General features: G+C 53.2%; 9 protein-coding genes across 9 annotated transcripts; 4 read left to right on the top strand and 5 right to left on the bottom strand.

The window, feature by feature from the left end:
• Positions 1-267: 267 nt before the first annotated feature.
• On the bottom strand, positions 268-1,812 carry A1O3_03774 (uncharacterized protein; the record flags this gene model as incomplete). Its single annotated transcript, XM_007733909.1, has 1 exon — positions 268-1,812. One exon carries the CDS (start codon positions 1,810-1,812, stop codon positions 268-270), a length of 1,545 nt encoding a protein of 514 aa, XP_007732099.1.
• Positions 1,813-3,361: 1,549 nt separating this feature from the next.
• On the bottom strand, positions 3,362-5,267 carry A1O3_03773 (uncharacterized protein; the record flags this gene model as incomplete). The annotated part of the gene is made up of 8 exons (XM_007733908.1): positions 3,362-3,668; positions 3,720-3,886; positions 3,947-4,415; positions 4,471-4,510; positions 4,558-4,715; positions 4,766-4,829; positions 4,888-4,945; positions 5,004-5,267. The coding sequence occupies 8 exons, from the start codon at positions 5,265-5,267 to the stop codon at positions 3,362-3,364; spliced, it is 1,527 nt and encodes a 508-aa protein (XP_007732098.1).
• Positions 5,268-6,274: 1,007 nt separating this feature from the next.
• A1O3_03772 (uncharacterized protein) lies at positions 6,275-8,488 on the top strand (the record flags this gene model as incomplete). Its single annotated transcript, XM_007733907.1, has 7 exons — positions 6,275-6,426; positions 6,559-6,671; positions 6,770-6,861; positions 6,968-7,102; positions 7,239-7,351; positions 7,435-7,617; positions 7,735-8,488. The coding sequence occupies 7 exons, from the start codon at positions 6,275-6,277 to the stop codon at positions 8,486-8,488; spliced, it is 1,542 nt and encodes a 513-aa protein (XP_007732097.1).
• A 668-nt stretch (positions 8,489-9,156) lies between these two features.
• Positions 9,157-11,327, bottom strand: A1O3_03771 (uncharacterized protein; the record flags this gene model as incomplete). The annotated part of the gene is made up of 8 exons (XM_007733906.1): positions 9,157-9,300; positions 9,398-9,626; positions 9,756-9,882; positions 9,967-10,110; positions 10,179-10,427; positions 10,499-10,744; positions 10,875-11,202; positions 11,298-11,327. The coding sequence occupies 8 exons, from the start codon at positions 11,325-11,327 to the stop codon at positions 9,157-9,159; spliced, it is 1,497 nt and encodes a 498-aa protein (XP_007732096.1).
• Positions 11,328-12,091: 764 nt separating this feature from the next.
• A1O3_03770 (uncharacterized protein) lies at positions 12,092-13,329 on the top strand (the record flags this gene model as incomplete). Its single annotated transcript, XM_007733905.1, has 4 exons — positions 12,092-12,373; positions 12,443-12,584; positions 12,676-13,026; positions 13,127-13,329. 4 exons carry the CDS (start codon positions 12,092-12,094, stop codon positions 13,327-13,329), a joined length of 978 nt encoding a protein of 325 aa, XP_007732095.1.
• Positions 13,330-14,600: 1,271 nt separating this feature from the next.
• Positions 14,601-15,723, bottom strand: A1O3_03769 (uncharacterized protein; the record flags this gene model as incomplete). The annotated part of the gene is made up of 2 exons (XM_007733904.1): positions 14,601-15,240; positions 15,305-15,723. 2 exons carry the CDS (start codon positions 15,721-15,723, stop codon positions 14,601-14,603), a joined length of 1,059 nt encoding a protein of 352 aa, XP_007732094.1.
• Positions 15,724-16,246: 523 nt separating this feature from the next.
• On the top strand, positions 16,247-17,831 carry A1O3_03768 (uncharacterized protein; the record flags this gene model as incomplete). The annotated part of the gene is made up of 3 exons (XM_007733903.1): positions 16,247-17,028; positions 17,095-17,472; positions 17,525-17,831. 3 exons carry the CDS (start codon positions 16,247-16,249, stop codon positions 17,829-17,831), a joined length of 1,467 nt encoding a protein of 488 aa, XP_007732093.1.
• A 475-nt stretch (positions 17,832-18,306) lies between these two features.
• A1O3_03767 (uncharacterized protein) lies at positions 18,307-19,311 on the top strand (the record flags this gene model as incomplete). The annotated part of the gene is made up of 1 exon (XM_007733902.1): positions 18,307-19,311. The coding sequence occupies one exon, from the start codon at positions 18,307-18,309 to the stop codon at positions 19,309-19,311; it is 1,005 nt and encodes a 334-aa protein (XP_007732092.1).
• Positions 19,312-20,790: 1,479 nt separating this feature from the next.
• On the bottom strand, positions 20,791-22,611 carry A1O3_03766 (uncharacterized protein; the record flags this gene model as incomplete). Its single annotated transcript, XM_007733901.1, has 1 exon — positions 20,791-22,611. The coding sequence occupies one exon, from the start codon at positions 22,609-22,611 to the stop codon at positions 20,791-20,793; it is 1,821 nt and encodes a 606-aa protein (XP_007732091.1).
• Positions 22,612-22,613: the final 2 nt, after the last annotated feature.

Genomic DNA, 22,613 nt, shown 5'->3' with positions numbered 1-22,613 from the left:
CTCCCGCGTGAGGGAACACACCATGTTCCATGCAGCCTAAACTCACCGTGACGGGGCGCGAAGTACGGTAGGGATGCGAAGCCAAGGATGGCGCGACGAGAATGATACCTCATCAGAGGTGTTTCCTGGAAGAGGCAGCAATTCGAGGGAGAAACTGAAACTTAGAAACACGTCGTTGGCTATGTACTAGTATGCGGATCGATCTATCCCATGCTTGGGTCTAGCTAGCTAGCTGTACATTGTCATCTCCTCCACCCCGTTCGAGGCTCAAGTCCTTCTCACTCTCCTCTTCACCGTCACATTGACGTCGCTCTGCTGATGAAACCACCCCTGCCACGTCTTCCACTCTTTGTTGCCGACCAGCTCAAACTCAAAGTCGTGCAAGATGGTCGGCAGCAACTTGTACATTTCGGTGTTGGTGATGTGGCGCCCGATGCAGATGCGCTTGCCGTAGCCGAACTGCAGCATGTGTCTCTCCATGTTCGCAGCGGCCCGTTCACCGTCGCGGAACCAGCGCTCCGGTACGAAGGACTCGCTATCCTCGCCAAAGACGCCCTTGTCGAACTGGACGGCGTTGGCGTTCATGATCACTTCGGTCCCGCCCGCGAAATACTTGCCGCAGATCTCGACGCCGCCCGACGGAACGATGCGAGGAAGGCCCGTGCCGAGGGAGCCATGGATGCGCATGCCCTCGCGGACCACGGCGTGCAGATAGGGGAGTTTGATGGCGTCGTTGAACCGGATAGGGGTCTTTAGCGTGCCGTCGGCAAAGGCGGTGTCAATCTCGTCGAGCAGTTTGGCCAGGGTCGACGGGTTTTTGTGTAGGTAGTAGAAAATGGAGCACAGCGCTATCGAAGTCGTGTCGCTTCCGGCCCAGATCATCGCCCAGATTTCAGTGGTGACGTCGAGGATGCCGAAGTCGCCTTTCTCATTGACAATGTCAAGGAGCTTACTCAGGACGTCGTGCCGGTTCACTGGCTTGCCTGCTGCCATGTCGTCGAGGCGCTGCTTCACCGCGGCGTGAGATTGGTCGATGACAGTGAAGAATCCTTTGGCCCCGGCTCGGGTTTCCGGGTACAGCATCTGGAACATGAAGTAGAGATTTCGGAGACCATAGGGCACGTACGTGATGGCGGCAACCGGATTCGGCATCACGTCCATCAGGTGGCACCAGTTGTTGTAGTCGACGTTGTCACGAATGAACCCGAATCCGCCTTCGCGGCCGTAGAATATCTCGCCGATAATGTCGAAAGTGTACTTCCTCAGCCAGATCGACATGTCAATGACGGCGCCAGACTCGGCAAATTCCTCCATTCTCTTGTAGAAAAGTGCAATACATCTGTCGACCGAAGGCTCGTATTCGAGCACGGCTGCCTGCGTGTAGAGGTGCGCTACGGTACGGCGTCTGCGGGCATGGGCTGCCTCGTTTTGTTCGGTGAAATTGTCCTGCCGTTTGGAGATCTTCGGGTCGAAGCCTTTGTAGAATTCTCCCTTGATGAATTCATGTTTCGGCCCGTAAATGGTCTCAATGGCAGCTGGGTCCGAAATTTGTACCAGATTTGGCGCAAGCCTCACAAAATAGCCGTATTTCTTGTGGATAGGGAGTTGATGATCTTGTCCTCGACCACAGCGTACGGCTCGACAATACCACAGAGTCGTAATGGAGGCCCAAAATGGGCCAGGGAAATCCTTCAAGGGATGGAAATATCGGTTGTAGATGACCAATCCGACCAGATAGGCGACAAAGCTAGCGGCCAAGACTTCGCAGCCCAAGACAATCTTGTCTTGCGACAACAAGGGTGATAGAAGCATCATGGGATCATCAATGGTGGTCGTGACAAGAAGATACGGATCCGAGACGGGCAATGAGCGGCAGGAGTTGACAAAGAAAAAGACACGGCGACAAAAACCGAGGCTCTCACCTTCCTACGTGAAGATAGCAAACGGGAAGACCTTTCTTCATGCATGATTTTTGAAGGAAACAATTCACTACTGTTGGATGGCAATTGGCTGTCGGGGGGTAGTGGAATCACTGCACTGCATAGACCGCAGAGCGCATGCATGGCAATCTAGCCATCCCTCTCGGCGATCCGGGTTTGTTACGTGGCAGTCTTGAGGGGCCCGTCTCCTTTGCCTAAGCTCACTAGAGTCGCAATCGAAGCTGCGATGGTGAAGCCAGTGGGTTTTGGCGCGTTGGTAGTTCGTTCGGGGACGTATGGCACTTCAGGGTCTGCGGTCAATGCTGCGACCGTTGAGGAGGTGACATGGCCATGGGATACGGCGATTGGGCGGCGGCAGAGAATCGATTTGACAGCCGACAGGATGAGGGACATTATTTGCTGGCGATATCGCGTGAGGCTAAAGCATCCCAGCCACGGCGCCGGCAGGTAGGCTCATGGATCATGCCAACAGCGTGGAAACGTGGTAGAACAAAAGTCATCTGTACGGAATACCTCTGGAGCAGAGTTGCTGTCAGTTGTGTCGGTGAGCAGTGCCACTACGGAGACTCGGATGCGCAGGTTGGTGCCACTGAGTCGGTAAATCTTGCTTGCGGTTCATGGTTCACAGGTGCACCCCGTTGGGGATCAAGGTGATGCCGCCCTGTGCGTTCGGCAAAGTGCTGTGCCGAGGGCTCGCCTTCCGACGGAGAGTTGTCATGTGATTTGGCGTGCAGACTAGCAACTAGCGCCTCCCGGAGAATGTGATTTCGGGAAGCCTTGCCATCGCCACCGCGGACGCGACTGCGTGGCCGCCCTCTGAGCCTGCCCATTGTCCTCTGCGGCTGATGCAGGCGAGGGTCTGTCCACAATTTACAACAATAGCTTCATCGACTCCACTTGACATGAGTCTTAATAACCGAGTATTGACTGATACATCCAGAGCCACCGCCCCTTACGTCGAGACCGAGTCAGATCCCCGGCGATATCCCTCCCCATTGACACTGCACGGTTCACAGGCCGATCGGAAAGGAGTGAAGAGATGGCCATTTCTAAGTTCGAACGCGATCAAGGGCACCATTGCCGCGACAAGAGACCATGCCTTGCTACAGGCTTATAAGATGAGGGTTGAGGGATGTCTCACAAGGGGACGACTCAAATCGACCACTCCCAACAATACCAGACATGAGAAAATCCAATCTGGTTTATCTTTCATATGATGTGGAAACTGTCCAAATCACCCTATTGTAGGGGACTGTCGTGCATTCAGTTCTATGTGTGAAGAGGAACCCGGTCGGATCGAAAGCCAGACACTGCCTGTTGCCAAATATACTTGCTTATGTTGAACACCATCGCCAGTACGCGGAGGGTGCGACTCGACAGCCCTACCAGGTCACCCCACATCGCCCAAGTCTTGCTAGCCATCATCCCTCGTTGTCCTTGATGGATCTCCTCCTTTCAGCACGCTTGTTGAAGTAATATACCGTCGCTGTGAGGCCGAAATAGACTGGCATCGTGGCGGCTTGGAAGATGTGTCCGTTGACCCATTTTGGGGAATCAGTGGTCTTGAAAAACACGTTGGGGACCCACGCGTCACATGCTGATCCAACGGCGAGCATAGCACTGACGACGAATGCTCTCTCTTCAGCGTCGTCCCTGCAGATCACATTGGCCCAGGAATACTGCAAGCTCGACAAGGAGACCTCGGTGTAACTTTCAGCGTAGGTGAACCTGCCGCAGAGTGATAAGCATGGGATTTTGGTGGGTGGCAGACACACTCACCATTTGTAAGCGAAAGAGGTATGATCGTATAACGCGAACCCCATATTAGCGATGACACCGATTACGGCAACAATGCCAACAATCCAAAGTCTCGATTTGGGTCCGTACTTGTCGGCGAGGAACGAGAACAACGCAATGGTGATGACGCCGATGGCGGGTGCAACTGACTGTGACAATGATCAGGAACCACCGTACAGTGTTTGTCACGAAAGTTGAAGCCCACTTACCGTCAAACGATTGACCTGGGCCGTGTTGTATGCCTTGTGGCTCTTCAGCCACAACGTGTACACTCCTTGAGTTTCGGACAGGAATCCCATCAACCAAGACACGTTCCACGGTACCAAAAGCCAGAAATGCCATCGACCAAGGAAGCGTCTGACCAGAGACCAGCTGAACCCGACAGGCTCCTTACGACCGGCGACCACCATCCTCTCTTTGGCCAGAGCAAACTCCTCGTCTGTCAGTACCCATCTCTTTCCATGGTTCGGAGTTCCGGGGAAAGTGAAGATTCCGAACAATGCGATTGGGAGAGCCATGAGGCCTCCGATCAGGTACATCCATCTCCAGCCCGCATGCCCCAATGCACCATCGAGATCGGTGTAGATGCGTGCAGCCAGAAGCCCAGTGATGATTTGACCAATACTCGAGGAGATGTAGAAAATACCGGCTCGGCGGACAATTTCATCCGCGCGATACCTATTGACATGTCAGCTCACCCTTCAGAATGGCCATGGCCTGGGACAAAACTCACCAACTGCCGAGAACATATTCGATTGAGCAGAAAAAGGGGCCTAGTTTGGGTCAGACTCATTCGACATGCCCGAAATCCTCATCTTACCTTCGGCGAGCCCAACGAACAGCCGGTAAACCACAAGCTCTCCAAAACTTCCAGCACGGAAAGACATCACTGTAAACACGCCCCAAATCAACACCAAGCTTGGGACAATATATTGCGACCTATATTTTGTGATCAAGACCGTCGCTGGAATATTCGATCTGGATCCCTGTCAGTCCGACTGGAGCGATTGGATGGTAGGATTACATACACTGATGTACCGCATCTGTAGACTGTGTTGAGTTGAACCAGCTCGTTTCCGTATAGTTTCAAATCTTCCATATCAAATCAGCTATCCACGCAGAGCTAGACCACAATGAGAATACAGCTCACCCTTTTTCATGCCGCTAACATAGGCGTTCGAAAGGATTCCTCGGTCAATATAGAACATCTTTTTGCAATAGTTAATACTCAGCTCTCAAACAGCATGGTAGCGTCCTGTATCATACAATATATCCCGCACAGGCGAATGCGAGAATGTAGAAGTCGAGTTTCCAAAGGAGACGGCGTTCCAATGGTCCATCCTCAGGATCGAACCAACGAAAGAAATGCCCCTTGGTTTTTCCCGCATTTCTGTTGGCTCGTTCACGACCGGTGTCATACTCATCCTCTGATACGATCTCCTGTGAAAGCACAGTCTCGTCCCCTTTGGTAGGTCTTACCGTGAGAGTGGGCTTCGTCGGCTCCAAGGCAGCAAGATCGGCTGAAGCCATGTTTGATGAGCTTCCAACGCCAACAGCCAGAACAAAGTATGCAAGCGAGAGGGAGAGATACCGGTCGTCTGTCGTCTGGTTTGCGAAATTCTCCAGCCATTTGAAATACTTCCAGTATACACGAAGTAGCCTGAGGACTTTTCTTCTTCAATCACGCAACTCAAGCTAGGCATAGGCTTGAGGCGGCCCAGCGTCCGTCCTCGTCTTCGTTCGCCGATGAGTCGGGAATCTTGTATCATTATTTCCATAATGGGAAGTGACCCCTTCATGTGGGGGGCAGCACATGTCGGCCACTCACATCAGCGACTCTTCATGTTAATATTCTCGTGGTCATATCTATTACTCTGTACAGAGACTGGTCGTGTTGTTCGGGCGTGGATCTGCCCAGCCGGGTTCTAGGTTTGAAAGGCAGACCGGCGGCTCTCCTGTCACAATGGTACCATTGCTGGAGGAATGGCGCGACCATGAGTACGGAGTAGAGTAGACGCGAGTTTTGTAGAAAGAAAGACAATGAATGGTTTTTGGCAACCAGGTCCAGGTCTCTCCGGAGAGTCCCGGTCCCCAGATAGGTAGCGAAGTCAAGAATGCCCAATAGAGTAGCATCATCTACAACTGCATAAAAGCAGACAGATTTGAGATCTCGGAATTTATCCTCCATTGAGAAGCTAGAATTTTCCTGGCGCTCATTGCGCATCCAAGGTTGAATTTGAATTGGCTTATTGATCCCCAGAGTGGCGTGCTACCGAGCTATCTCAACACGTTGGCAACCCCGACACCTCCCACCTCAAGAGGGGCTAGCTTCAGTCATACTGGCCAAGTGCGATGTGTCGAGTACCATATGTTCGGCAAGCTATCAGTAACAGTGGTACTTAGTAGCCGGTTTCCGGTCTTCTTGGAAATTCTGCTGTCTCTATCTCTTCGCAATAGATTTCTTGGGGTAGTCAGTATTCGAGACGTCTTTGCAAAGGTTGATTCTCTTCTCCGTACAACCAGAACCAGAACCAGCAATGGCTCCTGTAGCAGATGCCAGTCTCTACTCTAACCAGGGAGAGTATAAACAGCCCGAACGAACCCAAGCACAATATGGCTACACTAGCGACGGCAAGAAGAAAAGGATCCTGCTCAATGCCTTTGACATGAATGGGTTGGGACACGTCAGGTAGGGCGCCTGTCTTATCCAGATCTACTATATACTCTGGATATATGATATTCCCATCCTCTACATTGAAATACAATTGAAGCACACCGCACCTCATTCCATTACTGACATCGGAGTATCCGATCGGTGCAGTCCAGGTCAATGGCAGAATCCGAACGACAAATCAATCACCAAGAATCGCTTGAATTACTGGATCAATCTTGCCAAGTTGCTGGAGAAGGGCAAATTCAATGCTCTCTTCCTAGGTACAGTAGCCCAGCCCGGCCTGCATGTTGTACCGTGTCATCTGGTGGCTTGACTTTGACTCTCTCGAGACTCGACTGACATGTGGGCGATACCTTAGCTGACAATTTCGGGACCCATGACATCTATAAAGGATCACACGAGCCAGCGATCCGGTCGGCGACACAATGGCCGCTTTATGATCCGTTTACGGTGAGCGGTCTTCACTCATTGCAATGCTACGAATTATCATTCCAGCAATGCTACTACATCCAGCTTGTGCCAGCTAGGAACCAGATCTCGCTGACCGTCAGCTCAGATCATTTCTGCCATGGCTGCTGTCACCGAGAGTCTCGCCTTTGGTGTTACTTCCTGCACCACGTTCGAGCCGCCTTTCATTCTGGCCAAAAGATTCTCCACTCTAGACCATCTCACCAATGGTCGGATTGCATGGGTATGTATGCTGGGAATCCAGGCCGCCTTTTTTCCTTTTGCTTTTCCCTTTGCCTTTGCTTTTGCTTTTCCTTTTCCTTTTCGTTTCAACCACTGGACTGGGCTAATTCAATTTGGTTTGGTTTGGTTTGGTTCAGAACGTTGTGACTTCCTGGTCTAATACATCAGCACGGGCAATGGGCCTTGGGGAACTGCCGGAGCATGAGACGCGGTATGCGATTGCCGAAGAATATCTGAATCTTGTCTACAAGTGAGTGAATGAGTTCCGAGCGTCGCTGGCCTCGACGTAATCAATTCCACGGCCGCGGCCACGGCTGAACGTTCGCTTTACAGACTCTGGGAGGGCTCATGGGCCGACGACGCTGTGATTCGGGATGCCTCAATCTCGACGTATGCCGACCCGGCGAAAGTGCGGAAAATCGAACATAAAGGCAAATACTTCAAGTGCTCCAGTGCACACCAGGTCGATCCCAGTCCTCAACGGACGCCCGTCATCTTTCAAGCAGGCATGTCTTCGTGAGTCTTGACCCATCCGCTACCACGTGTACCTAAATCATATGTATATATGTGTGTGTGTGTGTGTGTGTGTGTGTGTGTGTGTGTGTGTGTGTGTGTATAACTGATCCTTTATAGTACCGGGTCAGCATTTGCCGCCAAACATGCCGAATGTGTCTTCCTCGGGGGGCGGAGTGCGGCTTTCGTGGGCGAGAAAGTTCGCAAGACAAGGGCGCTGGCGGCCAAGCAGGGGCGAGATCCATATTCGTTGAAGTTCTTCACTCAATTCACTGCAGTGCTGGGCGAGACGCAAGAAGAGGCTGAAGCCAAGTACAACGATTACCTCAAGTATGCTCTTCCCGAAGGTGGGCTCGCGCTCTTTGGCGGCACGTCCAGCGTCGACGTCAGCAAATTCCCATGGGACGAGGAGTTTCCCACCGACCCGAAACACCCTCTGCTCCAAGGCCTCACCCAGCCGCAGGTGGAGAGACTGCTCAACAAGCCGACCGGCTATACCTCGTGGACTCCGCGGCTGCTGAGCGAGTATTCTGCCGTCGGCGGCAGCGGGAACGTGAGTGTCGGAACGGCCCAGAAAGTCGCCGATGATCTGGAACGCTTCATCCTGGAGGCCGACGTCGACGGCTTCAACATCGGTCATATTGTCGTGCCGCAGGCCTGGGAAGATGTCATCACCTACCTGATCCCCGAGCTGGATCGGAGGGGCTGGCTGGGTTCCAACGACTATGCCGTGCCCGGTGGAACCGCTAGGGAGAACCTCTATGCTGCTCCCGGTCAATCCAGGCTGCATCCTACTCATCCTGGAAGCCGATACAAGTTTGACGCCTACCCCGACGAACCCCAAGAGGAGGTGGCTTTTGTCGGAGTCAAATGACCATGACCATGAACCATGACCATAACAGACAAAACTACCATGGCTAAGTAACAACCGGCTGGCTGGACCGGATCGACTTGACGTTGGCTCAAGGTGGTGGGCACGGGACTGTCAAACTTAGTCACTAACTTAGGCATTCCCAGCCTTGTTCTTTAACCAGAAGGCTGGTACAGGCATACCATACACTATGTAGTCTGGGCTTCCCCCATACCCCTACGATAGCGAACATGGAACATTTCAACCTTTGACAGGGACACGGTGGTGGACACGGGACACGGTACGGCATAGACGTCGGTGCAAAGACTCATCCATATACTATATACTCGTGCAATGACTCAAACCGTCCCAGGAGGCAACGCTCAACCTACAATGACAATTGATTGATAGCCCAGCTGCACAGTCAAGATGAGATCGATGGTTGCCTTTAATATTTTACTGTGCTACATGCCTTGTCTCTGTCAAAGGTTGAAATTTTTCCATGTTCATCATCAAAGGGTCGCAGGGGGAGCGCATACTATATAGTATAGATAGTATGCCTAAACCAACCTTCCAGTTAAAGCACAAGGCTGGGAATGCCTAAGTTAGACAGATATACCAGCAAATCCTGCTCCAGTCGAGCCTCTCCATTTTCCCCTTTCTGGACAATGCGGGTGACAGTGCACTGTTCACTATGGTTCTTGGGCAACTTTGTCGACGTGTTCGGTCTCGATGTGTTCGGTTTGGATTCTTTGCTTCTCCGGCACGATATCGTCGTCGACTTCGACATTGTCGCCGAAAAAGGCCCCAATCTGCTCCAGACTACTCTGACTCGTCTGCAGCAGGGGGAACGGGATCAGTAAGATGATCCAAAGAGAACATGGAGCGGGCTGCCCATAGGTCAAGTGATGTGCGCCAGGGCAGGGAACTCACCTCGGGAAAGAAGAACCAGACCACAGGGATCATGACTGCTGTGGCGCAGATGAAGACAAGGTAGTACTTCCAGCCGATCTCGGCGAAGGCCGTCGGCGCACATTGCAGGTAGATGATTGTGGCGACGAACAGGCCCGAAATGGATACCGACATACCCTTGGCGCGCACGGGGGTAGGGAAGATTTCAGAGGCGTAGATCCAGGTTGTCGCATCCACCGAGATGGAATAGCTGGAGCGAGGCGATAAGTCAGCAGTCAGACGAGGCTGGGGGGATAGACGATAGGCATCGACACAGAGAGAGAGGCAGAGGCAGAGACACAGAGAGAGAGGCAGAGGCAGAAGCAGAGGGTCATCGTACCAAGTAATGTGCATGAAAAGGAAGAATACCGCCGCCCCGGCCACTTGTCTTTCTCCCGTTCGGGCGTAGACTGAGACGGTGATGGCCTCGCCGATCAGCGCAAGAACGCAGCCGGTGAAACCGAAGACTAGAGACAAGAAGATCAGATTAGTCTGACTTGTTCGATTGCACGTTCCTGTCGACGATATACTGTACTACGCTTGGTACATACCTAGCATTTTCACGCGGCCTACCCTGTCCACCACCAGGGCGTTGATGTAGTTCCCGAAAGGACAGATGGTCACCCAGCCGGATTGGATGAGTAGCTGCTGGACGGTGCCGAAGCCAAGGCTAGAGTAGAGAGAAGGGCCGTAGTCTTTTGGGCGGTTGAGATTGTTTAGCACACGCCCCCTGTCCTGGTTGGAAGGGGCAGACGGGACTCACTGTTGATAACTTGGGTCGCAGTGCTCTGTCCGGTAAACTGGACCATAAACCCGACAAAGCACCGCTTCCGGTAAGAAGGTTTCCGCAAGAAGTCCATGAATGAGATTGCTTCCAGCCGCTCCTGGAGCAGCTGGGCGTTGAGGTGGTTGAATTCATGTCTCACCGCCTCCTCGTCCGCAGGATCTGAAGCCTCGGCTCTGACAGCTTTGAAAGCCTTGTATGCGTCTTCGACCCGTTCTTGAAGCAAAACTGGAGGACGCCAACCCAGTCAGTCTGAGTCTGGGGCTTTGAGTTGAAGGGGGCGGAAGGCGGAAACTTACGCCATCTGGGTGACTCCGGGAGAAACAAGGTGCCCGCCGCGAGGATGAGTGGAGGGATGCACTGGATGGCAAGCGGGACACGCCACTGGCTGCCGCGGGCATGGACGAAATAGAAGCCCAAGCCCACCCAGCTCGCAATCGAGTATCCCGTACAGATGAGCACACCGTGCATGCCGACGAGCAGGCCTCTGATTTTGGGAGGGGCAATCTCGCTTTGATAGAGAGGAACTAGGGTGACCAAGGAACCTAGATGCAGCAACAGGACTTAGTTAGAGTCGAGACAAGAAACGAAATGGCAAGGCTATTTCTGTTTTGTTTTTGTTTTTTTCTTTCTTTCTTAACCCCTGGGTAAGCCGGCAGTTCGGGGCTCACGAACCTATTCCTGTGCCGGTGATGAATCGAGCAATGAGGTACATTGTCATATTGACGCTTCCAGCCTGCAAGGCGCCTCCGAGGATTGACAAACAAGACCCAAGCAAGAGAGCCTTGCGTCGACCCAGATAATCGGCGGTCACGGTGCAGCTCATAGTGCCTATGAAGCCACCCGCCTGGAATAGCCCATTGATGGCACCGATGATCTGTGTAGGGTTCGACCGATGTGCGAAATTGAAGTAGGCCAGGAACGAAGGCTGGCCGAGCGTGGTGGCGATGATGCTCGCACAGTAGCCATATGTGAGACTGCCCAGTGCCACGTACGTGACGATCTATAGTGTATATGTATGTGATGGTCAGTGGTTGGGTTCACGTTTTTCCCAGATAAAGCTGCTGAGAGTCCAATGTCTGGACAGGACATGCATACCGTCATCTGAAGGAGTGTGACGCGTGCCATCCTGGCTCTACCTCTCTCGGGTCTCTGTCTCTAACCTGGCAGGATCAGGAGGGATGAGATTGCTTCGAATAGAACAAACACAGACGGGGGCGCATGGCTACAGTAGAGAGTGGAAGCTATTTATCTATCTTGTCTGGTTGCCGAGAGAGTGGAACGTGTCAATTCAATCTTCAGGCCGCCCGCGTGGTCCGGGGAGAAGGTCTGGGGGCCCAGAAGGCTCTATGTACAGTACATGCACGCCCAGTACGGAGTAGATGATTCCTGGGGTGACGGGGAGGAGGAGTTCGGTGAACGCCGAGAGCACCGGAAACCTCCCGCATCATCCCCATTATGGAGTACAGTCAAAGTGGATTGCAAGTTGGCGGGAGTATATATACTAATAGTCAAACTCTACGGAGTATAGGCATACCCACATTCGCCTCGGTCTCGGGGCTTAGGTCGCTAAGGCTGTTTCCAAGAGAGTTCGCAAGAGGATTTGCAAGAGGTTTCCAAGGGGGTGGTCGCCGGCGGTCAACACCCCGAGCCTTACAGTCGACCCCACCACTCTCGCCCACGGGGGCACGAAGAACCCAGCGGAGTACGGAGTACACTCCATACATCCTATAAATCCTAAAGTGGGGTGCGGCTCCTGACTCCTCTATCGGCCATCGGGGCCGGAGACTTGCTTGCGCGCCACCAAGGTGCCTGCCTCGGGATAAGTCAAACCCTATGAAGCTTCCTGTCGTTCCCTTTGCCCATCAGCATTGTTGTCCCCAAACGCAAAGATGGTTTCTGCTCCCACCCCCGTACCCGTAGAACATGTCAGTTTCAAGAACCTGCAGCTTCAGCCTGACCACCCACCGCATTCGGCCTGGGGTCTTTGGGGCCCGGACGATCAATTGGGATGTCTCAACCGTCTGACACCAGATCGCATCAGGGCGGCCGCCACCGAGGTCAAGACGGGCGTGTCCATCGGTCTGAACTGGAGCCTCAACGAGATGCACATTCCGCCATTCTATCGAACCAAGCTGAAGCACGAGATATTCCAACTCGGGGAGAACGTCAATGTAAGAAGAGGCCACTTCACCTCCCACTGCTCACATTCGAGCATTGGTTAACCATCAGTTTCTCGACAGGATGACCGCGTGGAATTCAACACTCAAACCAGCTCACAATGGGATGGGTTCCGGCACTGGGGTTATCCTGATGGACGCTTCTACAATGGTTTCACCCAGACCGAGCTTAAGGCCATGACGTCTGAACGCAATGGCATGCAGGGTCAGTAGAGAGCCCTTTGTATATCTTCCCCCAATTCACATTTTCCTCGTCGCCGGCTTACCAGCAACGAACGTATTGACCGCTTTTCCAGAATGGGCGAAACGCGGGATCGTGGGTCGAGGAGTTTTGATCGACTACGTCAAGTATGCCAAAGATAGTGGACTGCCATATGATCCATGGTCTGCCACATCCATATCGGTTTCCACGGTCAAGGAGATCGCACGCAAGTACACCATCACTTTTCAACCTGGGGATATCTTGCTCCTACGCACCGGCTTTGTTGAGAGGTACAGCTCGCTCTCCGAAGACGAGCTGCAGAAGAAGATGGAAAGCAAGGAAATGGCCTATCCCGGGCTCACAGGGTCCCTTGAGTCCCTCGAGTGGCTGTGGGAGACGCAGTTTTCCTGCGTGGCCTCCGATTCGCCAGGGTTCGAAGTCTGGGGTCAGTACATATGTGCACTGCCACTGCCACTGTTTTCTGCAGAGACGAGACGATTTGATTCTAGTTGCTTACATTTACTGACTGATCCTTGCGTGCATAGACGCCGGCCTGGCTGGAATGGAAAACCTGATGCACCCAACCTTGCTCTCCGGGTTCGGAATGCCGATAGGCGAGCTCTTCGATTTGGAGGAGTTGTCGAAGCAGTGTGCCAAAGAAGGCCGATGGACTTTCATGTTCACGAGCGAGGTGCTAAACATCCCCGGCGGCGTGGCTAGTCCTCCAAACGCACTGGCTATATTGTGATGTCAAGTCAAGATGAGCCTCGCCTCGAGATTTAAATCACGCGATACCATCCATGATTTCATCCCGTGAGCCAAGTATTGCCTGGCTTCTACATCTGAATCTAGATGGTAGTACGATTTATCGTCTTAGGTCAGGTTACCCAAATCCTCAAGTCTAGGGAAGGGGAAGGGGAAGGAGCAAAACGTGATATCACGAACCGGGCTTTGACATGGTTGAAACCTCGTTGCTGGACTTTAACTTTGGCCAGAGAATATGAAGTCAAGTCGTGTGGTCCAAGTCAAATCATTCCAGCTCAAGTCATTAGGGGATCCGACAAAGTCATTCCTCATTCCATATTCCTCACAGTAATCCATCCAGGTGAATGAAAACACAAACTCCAACTCCACTCCAGGAAGTCTACTATAGAACTCGCCGCTAGGATATTCTCACGTATTACCTACATTGCGATTGCGTCCGTCCAAAGAGGCTTTGGTCATCCGAAACACCTGTCTCCCAGAAGGAACCACGACAAGCTACTACTAACAATAGCGACTGTTAGAAAGTCCTTCTCTCTCGACACTGACATAGAGTTGATGACCTGTGGCTATGATGGACTGGGATTGAGATATCCTAACACCACACTCTAGACTGAGAATGAGATATCCCAACAATATACTCTGTACTGTAGCTCTGGCTCTGAAAACATGGAGATGGAAAGGCTTGAGGGACGGTACAGTAATTTATGTGTATGGAGTACATAGTCGCCTGCCTTAAGGTTGTAACACATCAGGCCATGGGGAGGACCGAGCAAGATTTCGGGCCTAAGGCTCTCGGACAGAACACACCGGATGGAGCAGTGCTGCCTACTAAAGGTGGTCAGAACACCTCACTATGTGTACTGTACTGTACTATATGACTGTGGGTGGGCAAAGAATCGTGATCGTTCCAGTTTCGCGGCGTATAGTAGGTAAGGTACTTACAGGTCCGGTTCAGGGGTCCCGTTCGGCCATGGCCGATCGAGTGGGAAGGGAGCCATAGGGCCATGATTTCGTTTCGTCTAGAACCTTTCCGCTGGCATTGGCCTAGCGAATGGGATGAATTGTTGCAATGATAATGATTATTGATTTTGATTTTTGGCGTTTGAGGAAAGCATACAGTGGAAGCATGCGATTGATGCAGCTCAGCTGATAGTACGTCGTCTGTGTACAGATATCTTTGAGACTAACTTCTTCTTTTCACCATTGTACTGTCATCTGCTCGTTGCAGATCGCTGAAGACTATATCCAGCAGGATTACAGCGTCACGACCACCTTCTCTCCACTGACACTCTTCACCTCGTCCATGACATTGGGAAGCTCTTCTAATCCATGCCCAACAACCCTGACCGGTAGTGGCACCCTGTACTTGCCCTCCTCCACAAGCTTGGTGAGCGAAGAGATGAGCTGCCTGCCACCCTGCATGTCGAGCATGGAATATGCGTTGCCGTCAACCAAGGTGACTCCCTCCGGTACTGGAACCGGTACGCCGGTGATGACAGCAGCGTAATGCTTTGAGCCAGCGGGGTCAAGTACGTCGCATATATCGGTCTGGCTGGCACCGGCCGACACGCAATCGATAATCACATCGACGCCGGCGGCTCCTGGCGACGCGGCCTTGATATCAGCCACCGCAGATGGAGACCTGTAATTGACGACGGAGGTAGCGCCGAGGTCGTGAAGTCGTGCGAAGTGCTTCGTTGAGCTCGTTGCCAGAATAGGCAGTGATGGGTAGGCTTCTCGCAGGAGTTGAATCGCCGCGGCGCCCGTGACGGAGCTACCACCCAGGACAAGCACCGAGGAGGGAGCCTGCCCGTCGGTTGACAAGCCCGGCAGGAAGGGCAGCGGGATCTTGAGGCTGTTGACAATGGTGCAGACGGCGGTGACGAAGCAGATGCTGTCGAAAGCCAGGTCAGCTCTGATGCGAACCCCACACGCGTCAGAATGGAAACATGACCCACGGCAGTGATGCAGCCTCTTGAAGAGTAATGTTCTTGGGCTTCTTGCCTACAAAGAACGCCGGCACCGCCACGTGCTCTTGGTATGCGCCGCCGTGTGGAAAGAACTCGACACCGGCTGCGATCGCGCCGCCGCCCTCCCAGGCCATGACCTCGTCGCCCGGCTGTAGGCCGCGCACATCCAAGCCCACGGCTTCGATAATGCCGGCGCCCTCGATGCCCAACACCCATGGCCAGTGCGGGATTAGGATGCCACCCAGATCTCGCTGCTTCACGTCAATCAGGTTGAGTGCAATGACGCGCTGCCGGATCAGCACCTCCTCGGGGGCCAACGCAGGCTTGGGCACATGAACCATCTTGAGGGGGCTGCCGTATTGCGTGTACTGCAGCTGAGCCGTCGTCTCTGCCGTCGCGGAGGTCATGTTTGCGGTTGGTATTGGAAACTGAGGTACAATGTGGAGGTAAGGATTCTACGATTGTTTGAAGTTTCTTGCAAGGTCAAGCTGGAGGGAAGGTGGATGTACAGGTCGATGGACGGTGACGGCGGACAGCCGACACCAGCCATGATATAGCTGTAGACTCTGCAGGCATTGTTTTGCATAAACCGCCCATTTGTCATCGTATTCTTTTGATGCTGTGAACTTGGATGAGATGCTGGGCCTGTCTTTGTCCATTGCACGATTTGGGCCCGATCGAGATCTCGATCGAGTTAGCGGCGGCCGACACTGCGACAAGGATGGGAGGTGGATGGTAGGTGGATGATGATGGGATGGTGATGATGTGGTAGTATTAATCATGGAGACCGTACTTCCCTGCAAAAGGTTAGGGGCGGCCGCTCTGAATATGTACGCAGTATGTACTCGTCCTCGCCGTCGTCATTCCACCTTGACCTGATAGTATAGTCTGCCCACAGCGATCGTGATCTACCCGACCATACGGTGATCAATGGCCGACACCGTCACCGTTACGAATCGTGCTCGGAATGTCTGTCATGCCTGCATGTTGAGGAAAAAGGCATGCGACAAAATCTTGCCCACCTGCGGTTTCTGCGCCAGTCACCAGCGACTCTGCAGATACGATCTATCGCAGCCCAAGAGTCGAGTCCACCGAGCATCTAATCCAGGCAGATACTTTGTGCCCCTTCGATCCCCGTCTCCCACTCTAACTCCGACTCGCCCCTCTACTCTCTGCGTTTCGCCGCAGTCGGTGGATGAATCGCTCAATCAGTTGGCCCAGCACTATACTCAACTTACCAAGCTTACATACGACAGCATCATCGACCACTACTTTCGAGCCTTCCATAAATGGCTCCCTGCATTATCGCCCGACTCTTTGCGTCGAGATGCGTCACGGTATCGAGAAGAAGGACGTCTTCCACCCGCGGATTTCACAGTCTTACTTCTCACCATGCTGCTGAATATACTTCCCACCCTTGATCCCTCTTTGCGACCACCTCGTGCAAGTCAAGAGATACTCTACACGACCACTAAGTCGGCCTTATCCCAAGCTCAGGCTTCTCTCTGCACATCTTTGCGACTCGTGCAGGCGGCACTCCTCATCGCACTACGTGAATACGCATCTCTCCGCCCAGAGACCGCATACATCTCCATGATGACTTGTGCGGGCTTAGCACGGGTCATGGGAATAAAAATACCCTCAGTGAGTGACTCCCGATTAGAGGCCAAGGAGAGGGAGAACCTCGCATGGTCGATTGCGATGCTCGAGAGGTACGAATGAATACAAACCCAATGCCAAGGTGCAAGTCGAGAACTGTTGCTGAAGTTGCAACTCAGACTTATATTGTGTGAGATGGACCAAAGAGATCTCCAGCCGCAGACAGAGTATCCAGGTCCTGATTGTCGATTGCCGTCAGATTTCAACCCAACAGCGGGGCTTGAATCTCAACCGGGGTCGGACTTGCAAGCGCTGAACCAAGGCACACTTCCAGGCCTAGATGCCGCTGACGCCGCTCTATTCGGACGGCAAGCACAGTCGGTCTTTCTACTGGAGCGACTACTGTTCATCACGCGCTCTACCGCCAGAAATCCTGAGATCAAACTTGCAGAATTGACGGAGCTTGATAGCAAGGTCCGCAGCTTCCTCGAGGTGCTTCTGAATGAGCTAGATTGGTGGCAAACGCTAGTCTGCGTTTCCACTGCGCTCTGTGTCAGGTAAGCTTCATGGACGGTGAGCCTCGGTTGTGGCTAACAGCAAAATCGCAAGGCTACTTTTCCTTCTCCACCAATCCATTCTCGACACCCTCGAATATCCCAAAAGTGAGAGCGACCATCAAAATATGGGCAGGTCGTCGAGTGGGCTCGACATGGTGTGCAGATGGGTTCTTGATGTTGTGAAATGGCAAGGTGAAGACAAGGCCATGATAATGCCAATATGCACTTTCTACAATCTTCGGGCAGCTACAAAACGCTTGCAGGAGCGGAACAAACATGTCGTGGTTGAGCTGCTGTCTCGTGTCATTGACGATCTTCTGGGTGCCCAAGAGGCTTACCACAAGACGTGGGTATTCTAGGGTTGATGCAAAAACTTCTCGGAAAACATAGCACCGCAAAACACCTGCCATTTCATTTCTGTCTTGAGGTCTGAGCACAACGTGACTGATGACTGTTCCTCAAATATTTGTTAGTAGATGTAGTATAAACGCCTGAGCCGCCCCGATCCAGCCCGTGGTCCCAGAGACATTCTATACTAAGCCTTCACCGATGTATCGGTGAATGATCACGATATTGAACACAATTATGAAAGTGGAAAATCGAGAAGGAGGGCGAGCGATATTCCTGAGGTGAGCGAGGCTGCACCGAGGCTGCAACGAGGCTGTGGCCTGTTTAAAGCAGCGGGATATTTCCACCGCGTCGGGCCTTGATTCTTCCTCCACTGCATGCGATCAGCCTTCTCTGCTAATCACGAACTCGCTGCGAACTACAAGCAGCATGAGCTGACAGCGTCTCACTACTGCTATGCAGAGGACTCTATCGGGCTTACTGGCCATGGACTCTGTCGTGCTCGATCCCCTCAACTCCCTGGAAACCCACCTCAACTCGCTCGTCACATCTCTCACCCAAACCAACGCCTTCACCAATGCACCGCAGATAGCTAAAGATCTCATCTTGGACGACGACAACCTAACCGCCTCTCTCAACCTCCTCCAAAGACACCAACAGAACTATGCTCGCATTCTAAACCTTCGCTCCGAAGTCGCAGGCCTACAAGAGCAGCTCAGAGACACCATCAAGCGCTGTGTCGCCTTGAGGCAAGAGATCGGTCAGGTTCATCCGTCAATACTGAACACGCTGGACTCGGACGAGGAGGAAGAGGAAGACTATGATGATGATCAAGATGCGAAAGTAGCAGAGGTTGATTACCACACCTTATTGGCCTTTGCGGCCCGTATTGGAAAACATAATGCCGTAGCCGCAAGGGAGGCAGAAGCGGAGGCCGTAAAGAGGAAAGTGGCCGCAAAACGCAAGACGTCGGCGACGACCAACGGTGTCCCTGACTCGGCAGGCCCGGCGACCGGGAATGAAAATGGAAATGGAAATGCTACGGCGGAGACGGAAGCCGAGCTCGAACGCATCCACAACACAATCGCCCTCACTCGCGCTCAGCTGGGCATGGCATTTCCGGACGCCAACATTCTGCGCGTCGGCGCTCTAGGGCAACTCCAGCTCTTCCAGGAGCGGCAGCAGCACACGTCTAGCGGAGATGAAGAGGTTCAAGCTGCTGTCGAACGTGAAGTGGAAAGATTGGTCCGGGCGAGCGAGGACATTGCAGAAGCCGAGGTCGAGCGGACAGAGGAAGAGGAAATAGGAGGAACATGGCCAAGTCCGGGCATGTCGAGAATGTCGATTGGCGACGAGGTCAAGCCGGCCGCGCCACAGGCATCTGCATCCCAGTCATTGCACACGGGCGCGGCTGCTCCCGCCTCCGCTCAAGCGCCAAAGAGGAAGCTCGATCTTGACTTCCCGAGCAGTGATGACGAGGACGAGGGTTGAGACCGTGAATTGGAAATTCAAATCCAAATCTAAGAAATCCACCTACTTGTTCAAGTGGTCCATCTCATAGTGGCGAGATCCGTTCCTGGCGCTACTGGCCGCCAACATAAAGACACAGCCAGCATGAGAGCACGGTGGGCTGAGGTCTACAGCTAGAATGAGACCACGGCTGGGCTGAAGTCTCCAGCTGCCTTTCCGTGGATCGCACCCCGGCCAAACATCAAGACCGGCTAGAGTGCTCTTTGAACTATGGGACCCCCGGCTTCTCCCGCTGAACAAGTTGTCCATGGCCAGTTGGCAAGTAGCTGCGTTCAGCTCGAGAAGTTGTCCATAGCGAGTTGGCAAATAGCTGCGCTCAGCTCTAGAAGTTGTCCATAGCCAGTTGGCAAATAGCTGCGTTCAGCTCGAGATTGCTTCGGGAGGCTACCCATGGTTCATATCTCAGATCGGCTCCACTCATCCGAAGAGCGAACAAGATTGACAAGGAGAAGAGAGGAAGGAAGAGCGAACCAGATTGGCAGGGAGGGGAGAGGGAGGAATGAATGACACGGGTGTACGAACCAGGTTGACAGGGAGAAGAGAAAAAGGAATGAATGGTTACGGGTGTACGAATGGAATAGGTCATCTACCTCTCCCGGATGCTGGACAGGATATCCAGATTATCAAGCTGAACCAAGTCTGTTGGAAAACCCGAGTACGCAACCATCCAACTGAGCAAGATGGGGATTGAAGAGGAAACCAAGATTTGCCACTCGCATTCTGCTCCCCCTCCTCGGATGCACTCGCCTTTGGCAGGGCGAGGTGTTGTATGTTCTAAGACTGGCATGTATCCGTACAACAGCCAGCAAGCAGCGGACTGAACCGGACAGACATAGATGAGGGTAATTTCTCGAACGGCGAAGAACAACAAGGCCGGGAGTGATTGAAAGCAGCGAGTTCGTTTTATCATGACTGATTCCTACAATCTAGCTCGCTATTTCTCCCTGTTTGCTTTTTTCTATTCCTGCCACGCCTTCTTTCAGCTTTGCTGTGGCCGCCTCTCCCTTTCTAAAGCAATCGTCTAGCCTGTTCAAAACATCCGGTATCCTACTCGACAAAGAAGCGCCTCACGCCAACAGCGCCAAACTTGATCGTCTCTTCAAGATTCGACGCCCAAGCAACAGTGCTCCGGCCAGTCTTGCGTTCCCACAGATACGCTGATCCAGCAGCGAAGCCCCAATTGACATGGAACCTTGGAAGTCTGGATCCAGCACCAGGATACCTCGGACAGCCTTGCCACAACCAGCCACAGCGTACTATACAGACGAACGACACCTCACACCTCATAACCTCCAGATTGAAACCAGCAGGAGCTGACACAGACACAGACAGCCTTTGCAGTGTTGAAAAACGGCCAAATAGATGGCCTTTTCACACTCGGAATTCCGCCACGGCAACATTATCTGGCTTTCCAGTCTCTTTTCTTTTGCCTGTGCACATCTATTTTCCGATTCGCTGGCTGTGACGACGTCCTCGTGGCTGTTTTGGACGGCTCAACATGCCACCGGGTCGTCGTCGAGGCCGGCGGCTAGGCAACTTGAAGTCAGGGTCGGCGCCGTCTGAAGTCTCGCTACTAGATGTCTCGCTGCCAATCATGTCGGACAGAGTTTGCGACACTGATTGTCCTACCGCTGCTGCTTGTGCGTCTGTGTCTGCGTCTGACTCTGACGATGGTCGCGGCCGCTTTTGTGGTCGTGGAATGTCAGGGCCTGGTGTCACATCCTTGTCCGAGTCCATATCCATGTCCATATCCGAGTCCATATCTGGGTCAGTTTCTGTCTCGTCGCCGACAAGAGTTGGGGTCAGCTGGTCTCTGCCTATGTGGTTTCTCGTACTAGTAGTCGGTTCTCTGCCAGTGAGATTCTTTGAATAATAGTCCGTCGCGTTTGTCCACATGTGTGTGGCTTCTTCGTCTTGGTATTCGTCTTCGGTTTCGTCGTCGTCGTACTGGCCACTGGTCGTCGATGTGCTCTCTCCCGATTCCAACTCAGATCTCTGACCAGGCCGGATCCGACGCCAACTCACTTCACCTGCCGCCGTGCTGTCTCTTGGTCTAGTTGTTGTATGTCGCGAAGAAAAGAGAGCGTCGGACTGGTGAACGTCAACATCACGAGTAGGGTTGAGACTCGGAGCCGTCCCTGCTGCGCTCGGCAGTGGCATGGTCATGGGAAATGGGGACAACCAGTCGGCAATAGCTGTTTCCACGGACGAGCTTTCGGTCAGCCGACGTCTCTTGAAAAGGTCGGTGAGAGAGACGTAGCGAGACGACTGAGAGGTCGGGCCGCTGCTATATGCTGAGGTGGATGGCAGCCGCGCCGGGTGGATAGTCCCGAAGCCATTATTTTGATCTGATGTACGGCCGGGAGGAAGGCTTGTTTCTGTTCGTGCTTGTGTTGTTCGGTGCTGATACATTGTCGCAACGGCGAGTGGACGCAAGATTCCAGGCACTGGTCCTGGTCTGGGTGCACGCACATCTACTGTCGCACTGGCACTGGCATTGGCACTGGCACTGGAGGCGGGTTGGTATGTCTGCGTTTCGTGGCCGGCGTGCGACAAACTTGCTCCAAGGGACTGTGCCTGAGAGTGAGCAGCATTTGGATGACCTGTGTGGGTCTGGCTGGCTCTGAGCACGGGTACTTGCGGTGGTCGATATTCTTGCCGTAGGGGATGAGAGCCTTGCTGTAGGGGATGAGAACCTTGCAATGGTAACGGTCGGGCCGATTGGATGGGTAGTGCTGGAGGTGCACGCAATGCTGGATGCAGTACCTGTTGAGCGATACCGGGCTGAGCCCAAAAAGCATCATTGCGACGTTGTACCATGTCTTCCTCATGGACATTAGCCTGTCTTTGATGTCGGCCAAACTGCATTCTGTGGTATTCTCTCTCCCCCTCCCTGCGTAGAAGCCAGGCATCACGTTGTCGCTTCATGCTCTCGTTATATTCGGAATGGTGCAAAGCAAGGCCGCCCTCTCCATACAGCAAGCTTAGATACGACTGCGTCCACGGGCTCAGGCTCATGTGTGCAAAGGCCGGAGCTTCGTCGTCGTCGGCATAGGACGAAAAGATTCTGGTGCATTGCGGGAGTGTGAGGTTGGCGGCAATGAAAGCCGTCGTCTCGACGGTGCCATACCAACCACTACCAGAGATCTGTGAGTCAGCGAGATCGACCTTGTCGTCAACACCAGTCCAAGTCGTATAGTGGTCGCGACTGTTGTCCAAGGGCCGAGGAATAGGGTGCTGGTCAGCCATAGACATGGCCATAT

The sequence above is a fragment of the Capronia epimyces genome, assembly GCF_000585565.1.
Source record: "Capronia epimyces CBS 606.96 chromosome Unknown aczIQ-supercont1.3, whole genome shotgun sequence".
NCBI lineage: Eukaryota > Fungi > Ascomycota > Eurotiomycetes > Chaetothyriales > Herpotrichiellaceae > Capronia > Capronia epimyces.
Note: the sequence above shows the minus strand (reverse complement) of the source record. Positions and strands in the feature narration are given on the sequence as shown.